The following is a 16761-nucleotide window of genomic DNA, read 5'->3' as shown; positions in this document are numbered from 1 at the left end:
CCCAGACACATATTTGTTGGTTTAGCAAGATGGACTGCGCATCTGGTCGCCCATGGGCCCATGAGGTTGCTTTTCAACACAAAGCTACCTGAGGTACGGTAGGTACCTAGGTAACTATTTACTTGGGCCGTAGAGACACCCACTGGGAAATGCTTTGAAACGAGGACGCCACAGGGGGAAGGTAGCCTGATTGAAGGTAAGCATTCCGTCCTTGTCCCATCCTACGGCTTCCATTACTCCCGCACATGGCGCTGTCGAGGAAACGGCAGGGTGCTCCAACTGCTGTCGTTTCAAAGTTTTGGTGTTGGTGGTGTTTGTGATGTTTCAAGAACAAGCGGACGGGAGAATAGCTGTGAAACGGGACGTGTTCCAAGCGCGGCTCAACACGGGCAACGAGGTGCCGTGTGTCTCACGTTCCGCAGGGGTGGACGGGAGAAGCTGCTGTCGAAATTTGATGTTTCGACAAAAAGCTTGTGTTAGCGGCCACGTGGTGCTGGGTTGGTGGCAGGCTGCTGTTGAGAGGGACGTCGAGGACGTTTGTGGACGGTGGTGGATCTTTACCGAGGCCGTTTTTGGTTTCTTCGCTGGCAGATCAATTCATCATTCGCGTGCTCTTTCCACGGCGTTTCCGAAAATAAATCACCGAGAGTAACTTATATTTTTCACTACCAAACTCTGCGCGATTGATCGCAGTAGAGTGCTGGTGCATGTTAGGTGGTACTTCTTGCTGCAGCATGCAAGGCACCATCCCCCCTTCCACACCCCCATCTTGCAGCAGCACATCGCCGATTTGGGAAAGTGCCGGTCAACAAGATTGAAGAGTGACGTCTTGGCAACGCATTTGCATTTCGTGTGCCTCCCACTTCGTTATTGTGTACGACTGCAGTGCCTCAACTACGGCTGCCAGTGTTTATACGCACATGTTTCGGGTTTATTCTTCTTTCGTTTCTCATGCTGCAATAACTAGCTTGTTGCGCGGAATTAAGACGGACCGTCGAAAGAAATGGCAAACAGTGGAGTTGAGGGAACTGCGCCCGTTGTGGGGCCGAACTTGAGAATCAGTGAACCTAACAGGCAGGGGTTTGGCATCTGCAAGTGCGCTTGCCACCATCCCGTTCTTGCCTCAGTTCCGTGTTTACTTCGAGGGCTTTGACGACTGTTGTTGGCCAATGAACCTAGCCGTTCCCAACTGCAATTTTTAGCTCCGTTGGATTCCGAGAATGAAAGGCAGGCATCCGCGAGCATGTTGATGACATGGTATTTATGGCACAGAATTGCAAGTATCGAAAGGCACAGCATCTTGCTGCACTGACTCAGAATCGAGCACACAAAAAGGAACCGAAGCCCCGGACCCTTGGCCCCGCTGCGCTTGCCCCTTTTCCTAAAGGCCCCGTCCACAACCACCACATGCCTGAGGCGGGTGTTGTATTTTGCCCGACATCAATTGACCACTGAAAACCCGCCGTTATGTTCCAGCTAGGCCGAGTCTGCTATCGTCATACCCTGACGGGCTCGAGTCTCATCCGCCCCTGTTCGACCGATTGAAGTCGTGTGCTCCTCTGACTGCCGTCATTGGAGGTTGCAACCCGGCAATCATTAAAAAACTTCCAAACAGAGTTTGGGCATCGGCGACTCGCACTGGCGCCGGCCCTGCACAGCACTGACGCTTGCCTTGGTAGTGGGGAAAGGCATTGGAGGAGAACGAATCGACCAGGAGCTAGCGCTGCAGCGGCCGACACCAGCCAACAGCAGGCCGGGAAGCGATCATCACACGCTCGGCTGATTGCCCCCGACTCCCTGCGCCCGCAGCCAGTGCAAGTCAGTCCCCAGTCACACAAATCCGCGCCTGCACTGTCTCGGTTTCCCCTGGCTTCTGCCGTGAGCCCTCCCACCTTGTCTCGATTCGGCCGCCGGCTGCTCGCTTTCGTGTAAGAGCAATTGGAGCCGCCCTGGGGACATTCCCGCAATGTCCTCATCCCGCCCCGCCGTCACACCCACGACCTCTTCCTATCCGCCGTCCGACGCCGTTTTTTCCACCACGCCGCCGCTGGCCCCGAACGTCTTCTCTGGCTCTGGCCCTGGCCCTGGATCCCACACCTCGCCGTCCCCCCGATCCCGATCCCGCCGCACCAGCAGGAGCCGAGACCTGGCCAACCCTGGCTCGAGGAGCCACCTCTCCCACTTCGACGCGATCGACAACAATCCCCCTGCAGACCCCGACCGTCCCTCGGCCCCCGCCGTCCATCCTGCTGCCACATACTCGACATTTCCCTCCAATCCGCCGCGGACCTCGTCGCTTGCCGCCCGCAACCCCCCACGCACCTCATCGTTGTTGCCGCCTGCGAGAATTGTCGTCGACCCGGGCACTCCCAACGCCGACGCTCCCGAGCTTCGCGATCCGTTCAATGACCCCCGACCGGCGCCCAAGGTTCCCGATTCCGCCAGAGAAGGAGGCACGAGACACAAGAGGGGGCATTCGCGGTCGAGTAGCGCCGGTGGCCTGAGCGACACACTCCGCAATCTGAACCGCTGGTCGGCCTCGACGACTTCAAGTCGCGCATCCCACCTTGCCGACTTCACTCGACGGGTAAGTGCGGAGATACTGGGCGTAGCCTTTACGTCGCCAGGCAAGAAATTCCATCGGCGCACGCCCTCAACGCCGGGTGGTTCGCCTCGGTCATCGATCCAGAGAGGCAACCGGACCGAGCCGGCCGCGGCCGCAGCCTACGCGCCGCTTCAGAGCCTTCCCCAAATTTCGACGGGGCCGTCGCTGGAGGACGAGGTTCTCGAAGCCCATGCCCTGAGATCGTTTTCTCCGGACCAGTCTGGACAGGCGCTGCCCCAGTCACAACAGGATACCGGCAGGTTTTGGGATGACCAACGAGGCGAGGAAGGGGAGCAGGGACTATTATCATATCAGGCGCATCTGGCCGAGCCACCCGACAAGATGGTTATGAACGGCTCTACCATGCCCTACACGCAGAATGGCCAGGCCAGGGGCCACTCACGCAGTCGATCAACCGGGGCAAAAGGGAGCGCTGACACCACCGTCTCCTCGCGGAGCCGAGACAAGGATCGTGACCGTGAAAGGGACCGTGATCGTCAGGGGAAGCCCATATCCCAAAAAGCAATGTTGTCTAAGGCTTTGCAAAAGGCAAATACAGCCGTTCAGCTGGATAATGCTCAAAATTTGGAGGGCGCTAGGAGGGCTTATGCCGAGGCATGCGCTGTGCTGCAGCAAGTACTCCTGCGGACTTCCGGGGAGGAAGATCGGAGAAAGCTCGACGCCATCGTGAGTATCCATGGTTTGACATTCTTTGTCGTGTCCGGAGTCTAACCAATCTTGTCCCGTCCGTTAGCATGAAACTTACCTAGCGCGAGTCATGGAACTCGACGAGCAACTGGTTGATATGGAGCCCGAAGGAAAAGCGCTGCCTCGGCGGCCAGAAAGCAACGACCTTCATGACGTCCTGAACGGGCAAATAGCTGCCGATCAATACTCTCGGCCAGCCACGGGCGAGAGAGACAGGATTCAAGAGGAGGACCTCGATGCTCAGGTGGGTGAGTCTGCTCAAGAACCGATGAGGAATCCTCCACCGCCCTCTAGAGCATCGCCGCTCCCCGGAGACGCCACGAGGGATCCGAGGGACGGACCCTCATCCTACCTAACCCAACAATATTCCCTCCAGTCCGCTTTTTCAAGGGCTCGGTATAACAATGGCTCAACACTGCGTCCCCCAAATATCGATAACACATATATGCCGCCGCCCCTATCACCTCGGCGGCCATTCTCTCCCGCCCGACTCACTCCACCGCCTGTCGAGCACGAAAGCCCTCAACGCCCCCCTCCAGAGTTGCCCGCCCATAACACCCAGTTAGCACCGCCAATGCCACACCCAGGACATAAACGGGTAGGCAGCCACGAATCAGTCTCGTGGTTGGATCCTATCGACGAGTCGGAGCATTCTAGTGTAACCTCGGTGCACTCTCGGTCCTCTTCCAGGGTGGTACGGAAGCATATACGAGCTGCAAGTGGTGCGACGGAAGCCGAATTCGACGCGGCTCTGGACGACGCGATCGAGGCCGCATACGACGACGGATACGACCCTGAGACGCAGTACTCCGAACACCCCTATCACGACACCCAGGTAGATCCCATCGCCAGCACGCTTCGGCGGGTGGAGATAGCGAGGGAATTAGTGCGTGAGTCCGAAAGGGAGGCACTGGAGTTGGCGAACGAGCGTGAGCAACGACTACGGCGACAACAACAACTAGAGGATGAGGAGTACCGCAGACACGAGGCTGTCGGCGATGATGAATTTTACGACGGTAATGACTCGGAAGAGGATGAACGACTGCTGGAGCAGATGACCAAGGGCAACGCCATCGAGGACTTTGCGTTTGGCGTCCAGCCAAAACCACCGGTCCCGCGAGAATCAGACTCGAGCGGCATGACCGGCCGGACATGGCACAGCTCCATGGGATCCAACCCGCCCACTGGGACGACCCTTCTCACCCCGGTAAGCGAAGACAACGCTCCCCCGTATCCATCGGGCCCATTACCGGCGTTGCCACCCCACGCGATGGCCCCGCTACCCCCGCCGCCAACTTCGGCAGGTTCGCAGAGCTCCGGACAAAGCGTTCGGAACAGGCGGCTGTCTGGCCAAAACCCGAAAGAGCTCAAAATCGAGACGACCAAGCTCGCTCCGTCAGCACCAGCAACAGCCGGGCCAGCAATCCCCTCAATGCCAAAGGCAGGCAGTTACATCGTACAGCAACGGCAGGCTCTATCCGCGGGCCCCAACCGCACAGCTGGGCCGTTCTCTGCCAGGGCCGGCCCGTCCCCTATTCCCGGAACCCTCGACGAAGAGCCAGAAGACGCGCCGTTACCGCCGCTGGCCTTTTCCCATGACGACTACTCGCGCGTCGGGACCCCCTCGGTCGTGCGCCCCAACCTCCGAAAGAACTACTCCGCCTCGTCTCTCAAAAGCCTAAAGACGCGCAACCTCTCCATCTCCCACATGGAAGAAACGCCAGACCACTCCTCCCCCGGCACCCCGCTGAGCACGCAGTTCGGCTCCCGGCTCCCCGCGATGCCCTCGCTGCCCCCAGGCCTCGTCAAAGACCGCGCCAACAGCGCGACCACCAGCGGGCTGCACCTCTTCGAGAACCACTTCCACTCCGCCGACGAACCCGGCTCCCCCAACCCGCTGCACCCGGACGCGCCCGCGCCCCTCGAACCCTGCCCCAGCGACGTCACCCTCCGGCCCTTCTGGCTGATGCGCGCCCTCTACCAGACCCTGTGCCACCCGCGCGGGGGGTACGTCAGCACCAAGCTGTTCGTGCCCCGCGACGCCTGGCGCGTCAAGGGCGTCAAGCTCAAGGGCGTCGACGAGAAGATCGCCAACTGCGACCTGCTCACCGCCGCGCTGCAGAAGCTCGGGCGGGTGGACACCTGTGATGCCGATGCTGTGCTTGACGAGATGCAGGCGCTGGAGAACGTGCTTGAGCAGGTGCAGACTGCGCTGACGAGGCGGCTGGGCAGTGATGTGGGCGTGCAGGGGGCGGGCGCCATGTTCAAGGATGCGGCTGCTGCGGGGGCTGGGGATGGGGTGGACCCGGCGTCGATGCCGCGCTCCGCGAGTGTGGCCGGCAAGGCGAGCGGGTTCTCGTGGCGAAGGTTAAGGAGCAAGAATAGCTCGGCGAATTTGCCGGGGCTGGCGACGGGGTATGGTGGGAAGGGTGGGAGCGGTGGGAATGGTGGGGGGATTGGTGGCGGGGCGAGCTCGACGAACTTGCATGAGGGCATGGGTAAGGATATGGTGATTGCCAGCTTGCCTATGACGAGTCACCCGACCAGCCGGCCGACGAAGCGGGATGTGGGTGCTGTGGGGTTTGGGGGGCCGAATGCGCATTATATGGCGTCGTTGGCGAGGCTGTTTGATGCCGCGCAGACAGTGGGTGAGTTGCTACTCTTCTTTACGCCAGTCCATGGGAAACGGAAAGAATGGCTCGCTAACGTCTTTTTGTAGACCAAATTGCGCGACAGGTTGACGACCCGGGCCTGCGGCACGCCGACAAGACGCAGGTCGGCATCGAGCTCTGCACACGCCACGCAGCCGAGTTCTTTGCCTTTTACATTTGCCGGTTCGCACTCGCCGACATGACGCTATTGTTAGACAAGTTTGTGAAGCGCGGCACCGAGTGGGTGTTGGCGTGAACCCCCACCCAGTCCCACCTGATGCTGTAAAGGCCGCCATCGCCATGTATGGTGTGTGGGTGAAGTAGGAGGCTGTGAGATTTGGGGGACTCATTGCTTGAAGAGCCGTCCCGGTGAGCGGGGCTGATGACTGACTGAGTTGAGCAACACACCTTCGCGAGGGTATGGGTGATACAGGGAGTGTATAATTGCATGGCATGCGTGGAGCGGGGAAGGACTGTATGTACTTGGTTAGGAGGGAGAAACCCCCCTTTCCACTTTAGACGCTCGAGATATGTTTCATTGCTGCTGCAGGTTGGGATACTGAACACAGGAGGACTGAGAGGCGATCATGGGTCGGAGTGCTGTACATAGCTTTGCTTGCTGTTGTTCATATTAATTTCAGTGTCTTCGAGTTGACTCGGTTCCTTTCCCTCTAAGTAAGTTTGTTCGTATTGGGAGACTTCAGGTCTCCGTCCAGGTGCCCGATAAGATAAGGATGTGAGCCCCCCAGAAAGTTGCGGGATCAACTCTCTTGGCGTTCCTGGTGATCCCCAATTTTTGGAAACTCCACAGCCGAACATACCTCGACGACAACCCGTTGACACAACCACACGACTCCCATCCTACCACAGATTACATGTCCTAGAACGCCAATTGGATGCGTGGCGTGCCGGGCCGGGAAACACGGATGGGACCATGGCTGCGGTGCGTGCGACTGGCGCCGACTCTTGGCCGAGTGTCTCCTCTGTCGACGCCGTCGCAGTCTTTGCGGGGAGCAGCAGCAACAGCAGCAGGAGGGGGAGTAGTACCAGGTAGCACGCGGTTCTTTTTCCGAGATACACGACTTCGAACACCGTTACCGAGTTCTCGCCGTATCCGTAACCTCGACCCTTTCGTTCCCATCCCACACCAAACCGTCTCGACAACACCAATACTACCACAATGCCGACTCGCAAGTAATTTTGCCAAAGACGGGCCCGAACAGCGCCGCGCCGCCGAGCTCGAGAAGCGCATCGCCGAGATCCCCATCGAGCGCTACCGCAACTTTTGCATCGTCGCCCACATCGACCACGGCAAGAGCACGCTGTCGGATCGACTCCTCGAGTACACGGGCACCATCTCGGCCAGCGATGCCAACAAGCAGATCCTGGTGCGTCCATTCCCCCTGCCACACCCCTCCCCCGCCCTTCTCCATCCCCCACAATACAGACCACCCTCCTAACGCCCACCCCCCCCAAACAACAGGACAAGCTCGACGTCGAGCGCGAGCGCGGCATCACCGTCAAAGCGCAAACCTGCACCATGATCCACCGCTCATCACGCGACGGGCTCGACTACCTCCTCCACCTGGTCGACACGCCGGGGCACGTCGACTTCCGCGCCGAGGTCACGCGCTCCTACGCCTCGTGCGGCGGCGCCCTGCTGCTGGTCGACGCCTCGCAGGGCGTGCAGGCGCAGACCGTCGCGAACTTCTATCTCGCCTTTGCGCAGGGGCTGTCGCTGGTGCCCGTGGTGAATAAGATCGATCTGCCGACCGCGGATGTGCAGCGCGCGCTGGACCAGCTGGAGAGTGTCTTTGAGCTGGATACGTCGTTTGCGGTGAGGGTGAGTGCGAAGACGGGGCATGGGGTGGGGGAGATTTTGCCGGCCGTGCTGGAACATGTGCCTGCGCCGGTGGGGGATACGGCGAAGCCGTTGCGGATGCTGTTGGTGGATTCGTGGTATGATACGTTCAAGGGGGTGGTGTTGCTGGTGAGGGTGTTTGATGGGACGGTGAGGGCGGGGGATAAGCTGGTGAGCTTGCAGACGGAGAACGAGTATGTTGTGGGCGAGGTTGGCATTCAATATCCGAACCAGGTGCCGCAGAAGGTGTTGCGGGCGGGGCAGGTTGGGTATGTCTACTTCAACCCTGGCATGAAGAGGATTCAGGATGCGAAGATCGGGGACACGTTCACGACGGTTGGATCGGAGAACGCGGTCGAGCCGTATCCCGGCTTTGAGGAGCCCAAGCCGATGGTCTTCGTGGCGGCGTTCCCGACGGATCAGGGCGATTACACGAAACTTGCGGATAGCATTGGGCAGCTGGTGCTCAACGACCGCAGTGTCACGCTGCAGAAGGACTTTTCCGAGGCGCTTGGCGCGGGGTGGCGGTTGGGTTTCTTGGGGAGTTTGCACTGCTCAGTCTTTCAGGACCGCCTCCGCCAGGAGCACGGCGCCGACGTCATCATCACGGAGCCAGCCGTCCCGACAAAGATCGCTTGGAGTACCGGCGGCGGGGAGACTATCATCACGAACCCGGCCGAGTTCCCCGAAGGCGAAGACGTCCGCATGCGCAAGGCCATCACTTATGAGCCGTTTGTGCTCGCCACCATCACGCTTCCTGACGAGTACCTCGGACGGGTAATCGAGATCTGCGAGAACGCCCGCGGCCTGCAAAAGGGCCTCGAGTTCTTCCACGCCACGCAGGTCATTCTCAAGTACGAGGTGCCCATGTCCAGCCTGGTGGACGACCTGTTTGGCAAGTTGAAGGGGGCTACCAAGGGGTATGCGACACTAGACTACGAGGACGCCGGGTGGCGCCAGAGCCAACTGGTCAAGATGAACCTGCTGGTCAACAAGCAGGCCGTGGACGCCATTGCGCGCGTGGTGCACTCCAGCCAGGTCGATCGGCTGGGCAGGCAGTGGGTGACCAAGTTCAAGGAGCATGTCGACAGGCAGATGTTTGGTACGCTGCGTCCCTCACATCCTTCCCCCTCCCGGTGCTACACCCTCCAATTTCCCCTCTCGTCATGGTGCCCCCCATGATAGTAAGCGTGAGTCAGACTAACCCCTCGCAGAGATCATCATCCAGGCTGCCGTTGGCAAACGCATCGTCGCCCGTGAAACCATCAAGCCCTTCCGCAAGGATGTCCTCGCCAAGCTGCATGCCAGCGATATCTCCCGCCGCAGGAAGCTGCTCGAGAAGCAAAAGGCCGGCCGCAAGCGGCTGCGCGCCGTCGGCAACGTCGTCATCGACCAGTCGGCGTTCCAGAAATTCTTGTCCCGGTGAGGAGGGGACTCTACTCTGTGTTACTAGTTGTTGTGTAATATAGTTGTGTTTTCTGGTTGATGTATATTCGGCGCCCGGATGGTTGGCATGGATTTCATCGGATGGCGTATTGTGCATCCCTTGCTGAAGTCTGACGACGGGATGTGGAGGCATGGGAGCGACCCATTTAATCCCGATTTGTGGAGTTGTGATGCGTCTTATGTGGGCCTTATGCCTTGCTTCAGAACCCAACGGCGCCAACTCTGTGACAACGAAGAGGCAAAGGCAATTGGAGCCCTCTCGCAGCTCCCTATTCGTCGCGCGTCACCTGGAGGGAATGGGCAGTCGACGGGCAAGCCGAGGGCTGAGTCCAGCGGTGAGTCGGGAACCCACTTTTTGTCGGAAGAGAAGCTGTGATATCTGTGTTGTTGTTTTTCTACGTGGAAGGAAGGGAAAAGAGGCCGAAGGTGGGCGAAAAGGGGCGGGCAGCATTCTCACACGACACCGAGTCATTAATCTGGGTATTGTTCTGGAGGCATCCATGGCGGGAAAGCAGGATCTCTTTTTTGCTGTCTTGGCATGCAGCTGAGCCTGCTGAAGAGGATGGAGACTGGCGAGCCGTCAATGCAAACCTGGAATGATGTCGAGTGTCGACCATCCGAAGCTCGCCAATTCATGCGCGCATGCTACAATAGCAGGTTGCATGCCTTTCAGCTCTGGTGTTCTTGAACTCGGGGTTCCGAACATGGTGGAAGAACTGGGTAAAGATACAGTAGGGCGTCGCCCGACATGTACGATGTGGCTCAATCAGCCTAGTAAGTAGATACTCGGATCCCGAGCAATGTCACCGAGTTCTGTACACCGTCAGCGCTAAAATGTTTTGACGGCGAAGCCGATGCACCGCTATGTACTCGGAGAATGGGTTTACAGCAAGCCGTGAGAAAGAGGACAACACAGTTGGATACCTATATTACGATGACTTCTCCCTCGGTTTTCTCCTACAATTCCACCCTTCAAATCATATCATCGCCGCAGCATCAACAACTGATCTCAATACACTCCATTATCCTAACAAAATCAGTCTTACTTCAACCCCTATCAAATCTTCACTTTAGCAATGGCGCCTTTTACCTTGGATTTCTGTCAAACGAACCCGTATGTTGGCGGAGGCGGTGGAGGCGATTGGCAGTTGGTGGGCGAGATGGGCTCCTGTGAGTATCCTGTTCTCCTGAAGCACATGAGCAACCATCTGTGGCACCCCGATAGCTAACACTTGTCGTGTTTCCTAGTTGTCAAGCGAATCCGAGTCTACTGGGGCACGTCCAAGTGGGGCAGCGACGGCAAGAAAGGATGTCTCACAGGCTTCGAACTCGACTACACCGACGGGAAGCAGCTTTCCCACGGCAACACCGACTCGGACCAAGCCTTTGAGGAGTGCCGCATCGACATCGACAATGACGAAAAGATCAAAGAAATGTCCCTGTACGGCCAGGGAGACGGGCAGTGGGATCGAACGTCGCTGTTGTGGTTCCAGACCAACAAGGACCAGAAGTTCGGCGCCGGGCTCAAGCTGCTGGACGAGAACCAGTACAAGATGGACGTCGGCTCCGGCTTGCTCATCGGATTCCGAGGCCGCTCCGGTAACATCATTGACAGTGTACAGCCTCTCTTTCTTAAGAAGGTTGCGAAGCAGTACATCGACAACGTGTCATATCCCACTCTCGACTTGAACAACACTGGTTTCCTCCAGATGGATTATCTGGATAGGGCGAGATCCATGTGGAATGGCGCGCCATACCAGGTCAAGATCATTGGGGAGGTCACCAAGAAAGAAGAGACCACGTGGAGCAACAAAAATTCGTTTGGGGCCTCGGTTGCGCTGGAGTTCGAAGCAGGGCTCCCAGCGTTGTTTAGTGCGAAGACATCATATACACTGCAGTACGGCCATGAGCATACCTGGGGAGCGACGACGTCAAATGAGAAGAAACTTCGGTGGGAAGCTGCAAAGGAGATGACCTCCGAGGAGGATCAGTTCGAGTGAGTATATGGACGTCCAATTCCCACGCCGTTGGAGTTGTACTAACACCTTTGCGGATTGGTCGCAACTTACAAGTCCGGCAAGATGGATCTCGAATACGAGGGCACCTACAACGTGCTGACAGAGGACGGTCGCAAGTTCTCGTTCCCCACCAAAGGAACGGTCAAGCATGTGGTCGTCTCCGAGTCCCAGATCGAGGTTCGGTACTTTGGAGAAAGCCAGGACGGTGTCACGAGAAGCCTTGAAGAAGACCGGGCGCTTGAAGAAGCAGCATATGAACTTCCCGAAGCCGAGGAGCCAACTCAAGAGGATGAAGTCAACGACGAGAACACTACGGATCCGGAGGGGGTTGCAGAAGAGGGGGTTGTCCAGGACTATGATGATGCGGTCGATGAGGAGACCATGGCTCAAGCCGGGGAGGATGAGGAAGCGACTGCCAACGAGGATGGCTATGTCGAGCCCGGCTACGAGGAGAACACAGCGGCCGAGTACGACACCCGCGAGGAGGAACCGGCGGAAGAGGTCGCCTACGAGGACACTGCCGAGGAGGAGACCCAAGACATCGAGAACGTGGAAGAGGAGGAAGCAGCTGAACCTGACTACGCGGCAGAGACTGACAACCAGGGCGACGAGGAAGCTTACAATGACAATGCTGGCACCACATACGACAACCAGGAAAGCCAAGAGGCGGAGGACGTAGAAGAGCAAGACGCAGCTGAACCCGACAACCAGAGCGATGAGACAGCTTACAACGACAATACCGAGGAGGAGGTTTCAGAACCATACTATCAGGAAGAGCCTGAGCCGGAAGCCGTCGCAGAGGAAAATGAGACTTCCCAGCCGCAGGGTTACGGGGCCGACGCGGAGCCTCAAGAGGATGCTTATGAGACAAGCAATGCGGAGAATGATGCCGAGGTATCGTGGCGTGGGAACGGCGACGCTTACTAGTGCCCTCGACATCCCGGTGCCGAAGATAGCGGAGACAAGCCGTTCTCAGGCTGAGGCCGAACCTGCGATGGTGGAGGAGGGTGTGATCTAGGAGTTTACATTTTATCTTTCTTTGACATGCCTTATAATTAGAGATCTGAATGGACATGGGCAAATTGAGTTATTTAGCTGGAACATTAGGAATAGGAAATACTATATTTACTGAGTTGCGTCTTAGAAAGCGGCAGACTCGGCAGTTTGACCCGTGACTCTGAAGTCCAGATCAGTTTAGTTCAGCCCCTTCAACGGAGCTGCCCGCCGCTGTGCACTAACTTGTCGACAAATTAGTGTCTGGTCTTGGACTAGGTATTCACTAATTAAGAGAAGAAAGGGTAGGGAAGCAAAGGAAAATCCTCTAGTAGTAAGCTCCGATGAGCTCCTGCATGCCCTTAACAGTGAACAATAAGAGGTTAGAACAACTCGATCTCCTCATTATTCCCAACTGCCGAATACTTAGTCGCATGTCATAATCTCGATCTGCTCCGTCAACACGCGCCATGGGCTATCTGGGATGCTGAAGTTCCCGTTCCGCCGGTCATGATACAACGTAAAGTCTTGTGTCACAAACGCAACGGAACCTGACAATGATTCCCATGACCAGGACGGGGCAATATCCTTCATGCGGACGGCTTGGTCCTGAGCCGGGCTCCGCCATAGAAGCAGCCTCACCAGCCATGGCACCCGTACACCTGCGACATAGGAACCGAGACACCATGCGGAAAACGTCGAGGCGACAGCCGAGAGCGCCGGCAGCTTATCACCAGAAAAGCTAAGGGCTCGCGACGAACACTCCTCAACGATCTGCTCCCACTCCCTTTCCCAGTCGTCCTCTTTTAGAGCGGGTTGCGCCGCCGAGCCCAGAAGCTATTGCCTAGTCTTCCACAGCCAGCCCGATGAGAGACGGCCCGCAGATGCTTCTTCGACATTGTCCGGCACCCGCCGCTCTAAGCACTGCCGGTAGACACCGAGTGTTCCGTACACCAACATACGGCTGGACGGCGTGCTCTTCTGAAAGGTCCATCCGCGCCGCACGATGGGGTCGCGGGACTCGGTATTGGAGAACTTGAGTAACCCGACAATGCCAATATCGTCGGGCCGTCACCGCAGCAAAACAGCAAGTAGGGAACAGCATCGCCCGCGTCGTCCGCGGCGAGAATACACGCCCGCTCGTGGAGGAACCCCTCGGCTTCATCAGGGGCGAGGGCGGCGGTGATAGTGACGTCGGCGTCGCGGTAAATGGCCGCCATGCGAGCCGTCTCGCTTGCCTTTTCGTCCTCGTCGTCCTGCACGACGAAGAGGGCATCGACCCGGAGGTATCCGATGTCGATACGGCGGACGCATTCAATGGCATCCTGAACGGTCTTGCTCTTGTGACGGTTAATATTACCCCATCTGCTGACAATGCTGTCGACGGGAGCCACGGGGGGTACGGAGGCCTGGCCCCCAGCAATGGCGCCGCAGGCGACAGTGCCGCAGGCAAAACACCAAGAAGTTGGACATCTGCATCACGAACTATGGCTGGAGCAGTCAAGGGCTATTTTATATATGGCGTTGAAGACCTTCAACCTCCTTTGCTTCCCTGTTCCTGCCCTAGTTGTATTGCAAATTGGCTTCTAATGTGAAAATGCATTTTTGAGCATTTCTGGTCATATTGAATCGTTTGGACAAATACTATGCGGCAGCTCGAGTTGATGGGATAAAGTGCCTTGCCTCCTGCGGCCCACCCTGTCTCGCGCGACCGACGGAGCAGGGTGAGCCAACTGCGCGAGAGTGAACTCTTCTGGCGGAAAGAGGCTAAGCATTGTGCATTCTGCCAAGCGATCTATGAGTGCCGGCCGGGATGTACTAATGAGCCCATCCGATATTACAACTTCCGTGTCATCGGCGGCCACAGCCACTGGAAGAACGCGCACCCCAGCTGCTCTCCATCTCTATGGACGGAGAGAATAGATCCACGAATGCCCTCTCAACTCGCACATCATTGTCGTCAGCGTCCCAGAGTCTTCTTTCTACCCGGCTCCGGCTCAATGATTAGGAAGGCAGAGTCCAGGCATACCGTCGTATTCCGGTGACGTTGGCAGATATTGACATGGCCGACCACAACGGTCTGGCACAAAGCTTGGCATGGGATTGGAGTGATGTGCGGACCCTGTCCATGAAAATAGCATCCTGCCGTCAAGCTTGAAGCCCAAGCGGCTCTTCATGTGGCGCATCGTGTGGTGGCCGTGGAACCAGCCGCCCGGCACATGAGACTCGCTTGGCCTCCGCGCCAATGTTCCACCAATAACCAATCCCCGGTCTCAGCATAGACAGCTCATTGGGGCGCATGACTTGACAACCGTGTAGAATAAGGTGTTTGTGGGGAAGAGAGTTGTAGAACCTGATATTATAGGGATCTGGCAAAAGGGGGATGATCACCCTTTAACCGTCCCGACGCGGGCGCGGCTAAAGATGACAAAAATGCCCGACAAGGAGCCAATGCACCTCAGCCGCGGGGCCCCGCCTCCACGTACCGAGAGCTTACCGGATTGGGGGGTGGTTCGAGATTCCGGGTCGTGATGTAAGAGGAAGGGAGCGGCGGGATCCCCAGGAACGAAACATAGTGCAGGGGTCCGACAGGGAAACAAACAAGGAATCTATTCGCCGCCCGCCGCGGGGAGGGTTCTGGAAAATCGGGACGGGCGGGAAGGTTCGCAGAGTGACGATGACCGGGAACGCGTGTGGGTGTCGGCGAGATATAAAGGGTGATCCCCCTTCGCCGTTCCCAGGTGTTCGGTCCATGTCTGGGCAGCAGCACACGGAACCAAACAAGCACACCTTAGCGTCTCCAACTCCAACGTCATCATCATGAAGGCCGGTCTCCTCCTCTTGGCGCCGCTCGCCGCCTCGGCAGCGCCCGCCCTCGACACCCGCCAGGCGGCCGAGAGCATCGACGCTCTGATCAAGGCCAAGGGCAAGCTCTATTACGGCACCTGCGCCGACCAGGGCCGTCTCGGCCAGGGCGAGAACGCCGCCATCATCGAGGCCAACTTCGGTCAGGTGACGCCCGAGAACAGCATGAAGTGGCAGTCCCTCAACCCTAGCCAGGGCACCTACAACTGGGGCCAGGCCGACTACCTCGTCGACTGGGCCACCGAGCGCAACATCACCATCCGTGGCCACACCTTTGTCTGGCACTCGCAGCTCGCCGGCTGGGTCAACAACATCCGCGACAAGGCCACCCTGACCACGGTGATTCAGGAGCACATCACCACCGTCATGGACCGGTACAAGGGCAAGATCTACGGCTACGTATGTTTTGTCGTTGATGCGACCATCCCGGACTTGAGCTGACTGAGAAACCCCAGGACGTCATCAACGAGATGTTCAACGAGGACGGCTCGCTCCGCAGCAGCGTCTTCTCCAACGTGCTTGGCGAGGACTTTGTCGACATCGCCTTCAAGGCGGCGCGTGCGGCCGACCCGGACGCCAAGCTGTACATCAACGACTACAACCTGGACAGCCCGACCGCGGCCAAGGTGACGACCGGCATGGTCGACCACGTCAAGAAGTGGATGGCCGCCGGCACCCCCATCGACGGCATCGGCACCCAGGGCCACCTGCAGTCCGGCATGGGCAACGGCCTGGCCGGCGCCATCAAGACGCTCGCCGCCGCCGGCGTCGCTGAGGTCGCCGTCACCGAGCTCGACATCCAGAACCAGAACGACAACGACTACACCGCCGTCACCCAGGGCTGCCTGGACGAGCCCAAGTGCGTCGGTATCACCGTCTGGGGTGTCCGTGACCCTGTGAGTTGGCTCTCTCTCTTTAGCCCACCCCCTTTTCGATATCGGAAAAAGAACCCGGGAAATGGACTGCTAACCATGTGACATCACAGGACTCGTGGCGTCCCCAGGGCAACCCCCTGCTCTTCGACAGCAGCTACCAACCCAAGTCCAACTACAACGCCATCGTCGCCCTTCTCTCGCAGTAAATCTGAGATTGTTGGTGAGGCGAACCCGCCGGGCTGCTTCGTTGGAGGAATACGTAGTGAAAATATTGCAGGGGATTAGCGCCGAATAAGACTTGCAATATCAAAACATTTCATTCCACCGTGTGCGGAATCTCTTGTCAACCGTCCAGGCTTTTCGGTTATGGCTTGAAGGACGTGGTGTACATACTTGTGTGCTGAAAATGGGAAAACGCCAACAGAAAACTGCGAAAAGGTTCGAGGCACTGCTTGCCGTTTGAGAATTCGGGGATGGCATCCAGTGAAGCTGTCATGGGTGGCACATTGTCAACAAATGAGTCCTACCGAGCCCTAAAAGACAACCTCATTCTAGACGCCATAACTCCGCCGAGGCGAACAGCCGTCATAAGCCTCGCGGAAGCTGTTCGAATAAACATCTCCCACACGAGCAACACCGCTCCTGACTTGCCGGCACATGAGTGCCATTAGGACGAAACACAAAAACGCAGCATCGCCATCGAGGTATTCTTCGAATACAGAGCTTCTATCAATTTCAG

At 57.8% G+C, this 16761-nt stretch overlaps 6 protein-coding genes across 6 annotated transcripts; 5 read left to right on the top strand and 1 right to left on the bottom strand.

Annotated features, from left to right (window-relative positions):
• Nucleotides 1-1966: 1966 nt before the first annotated feature.
• On the top strand, nucleotides 1967-6220 carry B0H64DRAFT_330666 (uncharacterized protein; the record flags this gene model as incomplete). The annotated part of the gene is made up of 4 exons (XM_062800953.1): nucleotides 1967-2587; nucleotides 2690-3292; nucleotides 3690-5961; nucleotides 6033-6220. The coding sequence occupies 4 exons, from the start codon at nucleotides 1967-1969 to the stop codon at nucleotides 6218-6220; spliced, it is 3684 nt and encodes a 1227-aa protein (XP_062655195.1).
• Nucleotides 6221-6890: 670 nt separating this feature from the next.
• B0H64DRAFT_330251 (uncharacterized protein) lies at nucleotides 6891-9251 on the top strand (the record flags this gene model as incomplete). The annotated part of the gene is made up of 3 exons (XM_062800926.1): nucleotides 6891-7352; nucleotides 7448-8927; nucleotides 9040-9251. The coding sequence occupies 3 exons, from the start codon at nucleotides 6891-6893 to the stop codon at nucleotides 9249-9251; spliced, it is 2154 nt and encodes a 717-aa protein (XP_062655194.1).
• Nucleotides 9252-9308: 57 nt separating this feature from the next.
• On the top strand, nucleotides 9309-10045 carry B0H64DRAFT_249383 (uncharacterized protein). The gene has a single exon (XM_062799969.1). The coding sequence runs from the start codon at nucleotides 9403-9405 to the stop codon at nucleotides 9817-9819; it is 417 nt and encodes a 138-aa protein (XP_062655193.1). The 5' UTR covers nucleotides 9309-9402; the 3' UTR covers nucleotides 9820-10045.
• A 73-nt stretch (nucleotides 10046-10118) lies between these two features.
• B0H64DRAFT_249379 (putative Natterin-like protein) lies at nucleotides 10119-12436 on the top strand. The gene is made up of 3 exons (XM_062799968.1): nucleotides 10119-10441; nucleotides 10520-11267; nucleotides 11325-12436. Exons 1-3 carry the CDS (start codon nucleotides 10348-10350, stop codon nucleotides 12214-12216), a joined length of 1734 nt encoding a protein of 577 aa, XP_062655192.1. The 5' UTR covers nucleotides 10119-10347; the 3' UTR covers nucleotides 12217-12436.
• A 272-nt stretch (nucleotides 12437-12708) lies between these two features.
• On the bottom strand, nucleotides 12709-14057 carry B0H64DRAFT_377849 (uncharacterized protein; the record flags this gene model as incomplete). The annotated part of the gene is made up of 4 exons (XM_062802545.1): nucleotides 12709-13119; nucleotides 13245-13691; nucleotides 13741-13767; nucleotides 13980-14057. The coding sequence occupies 4 exons, from the start codon at nucleotides 14055-14057 to the stop codon at nucleotides 12709-12711; spliced, it is 963 nt and encodes a 320-aa protein (XP_062655191.1).
• Nucleotides 14058-14763: 706 nt separating this feature from the next.
• On the top strand, nucleotides 14764-16403 carry B0H64DRAFT_349016 (glycoside hydrolase superfamily). Its single transcript, XM_062801394.1, has 3 exons — nucleotides 14764-15546; nucleotides 15603-16043; nucleotides 16133-16403. The coding sequence occupies exons 1-3, from the start codon at nucleotides 15103-15105 to the stop codon at nucleotides 16226-16228; spliced, it is 981 nt and encodes a 326-aa protein (XP_062655190.1). The 5' UTR covers nucleotides 14764-15102; the 3' UTR covers nucleotides 16229-16403.
• The last annotated feature ends 358 nt before the right edge of the window (nucleotides 16404-16761 follow it).

Source organism: Chaetomium fimeti (genome assembly GCF_033439085.1).
Source record: "Chaetomium fimeti strain CBS 168.71 chromosome Unknown B0H64scaffold_9, whole genome shotgun sequence".
Lineage (NCBI taxonomy): Eukaryota > Fungi > Ascomycota > Sordariomycetes > Sordariales > Chaetomiaceae > Chaetomium > Chaetomium fimeti.
This window is presented reverse-complemented; position numbering and strand designations above follow the sequence as displayed.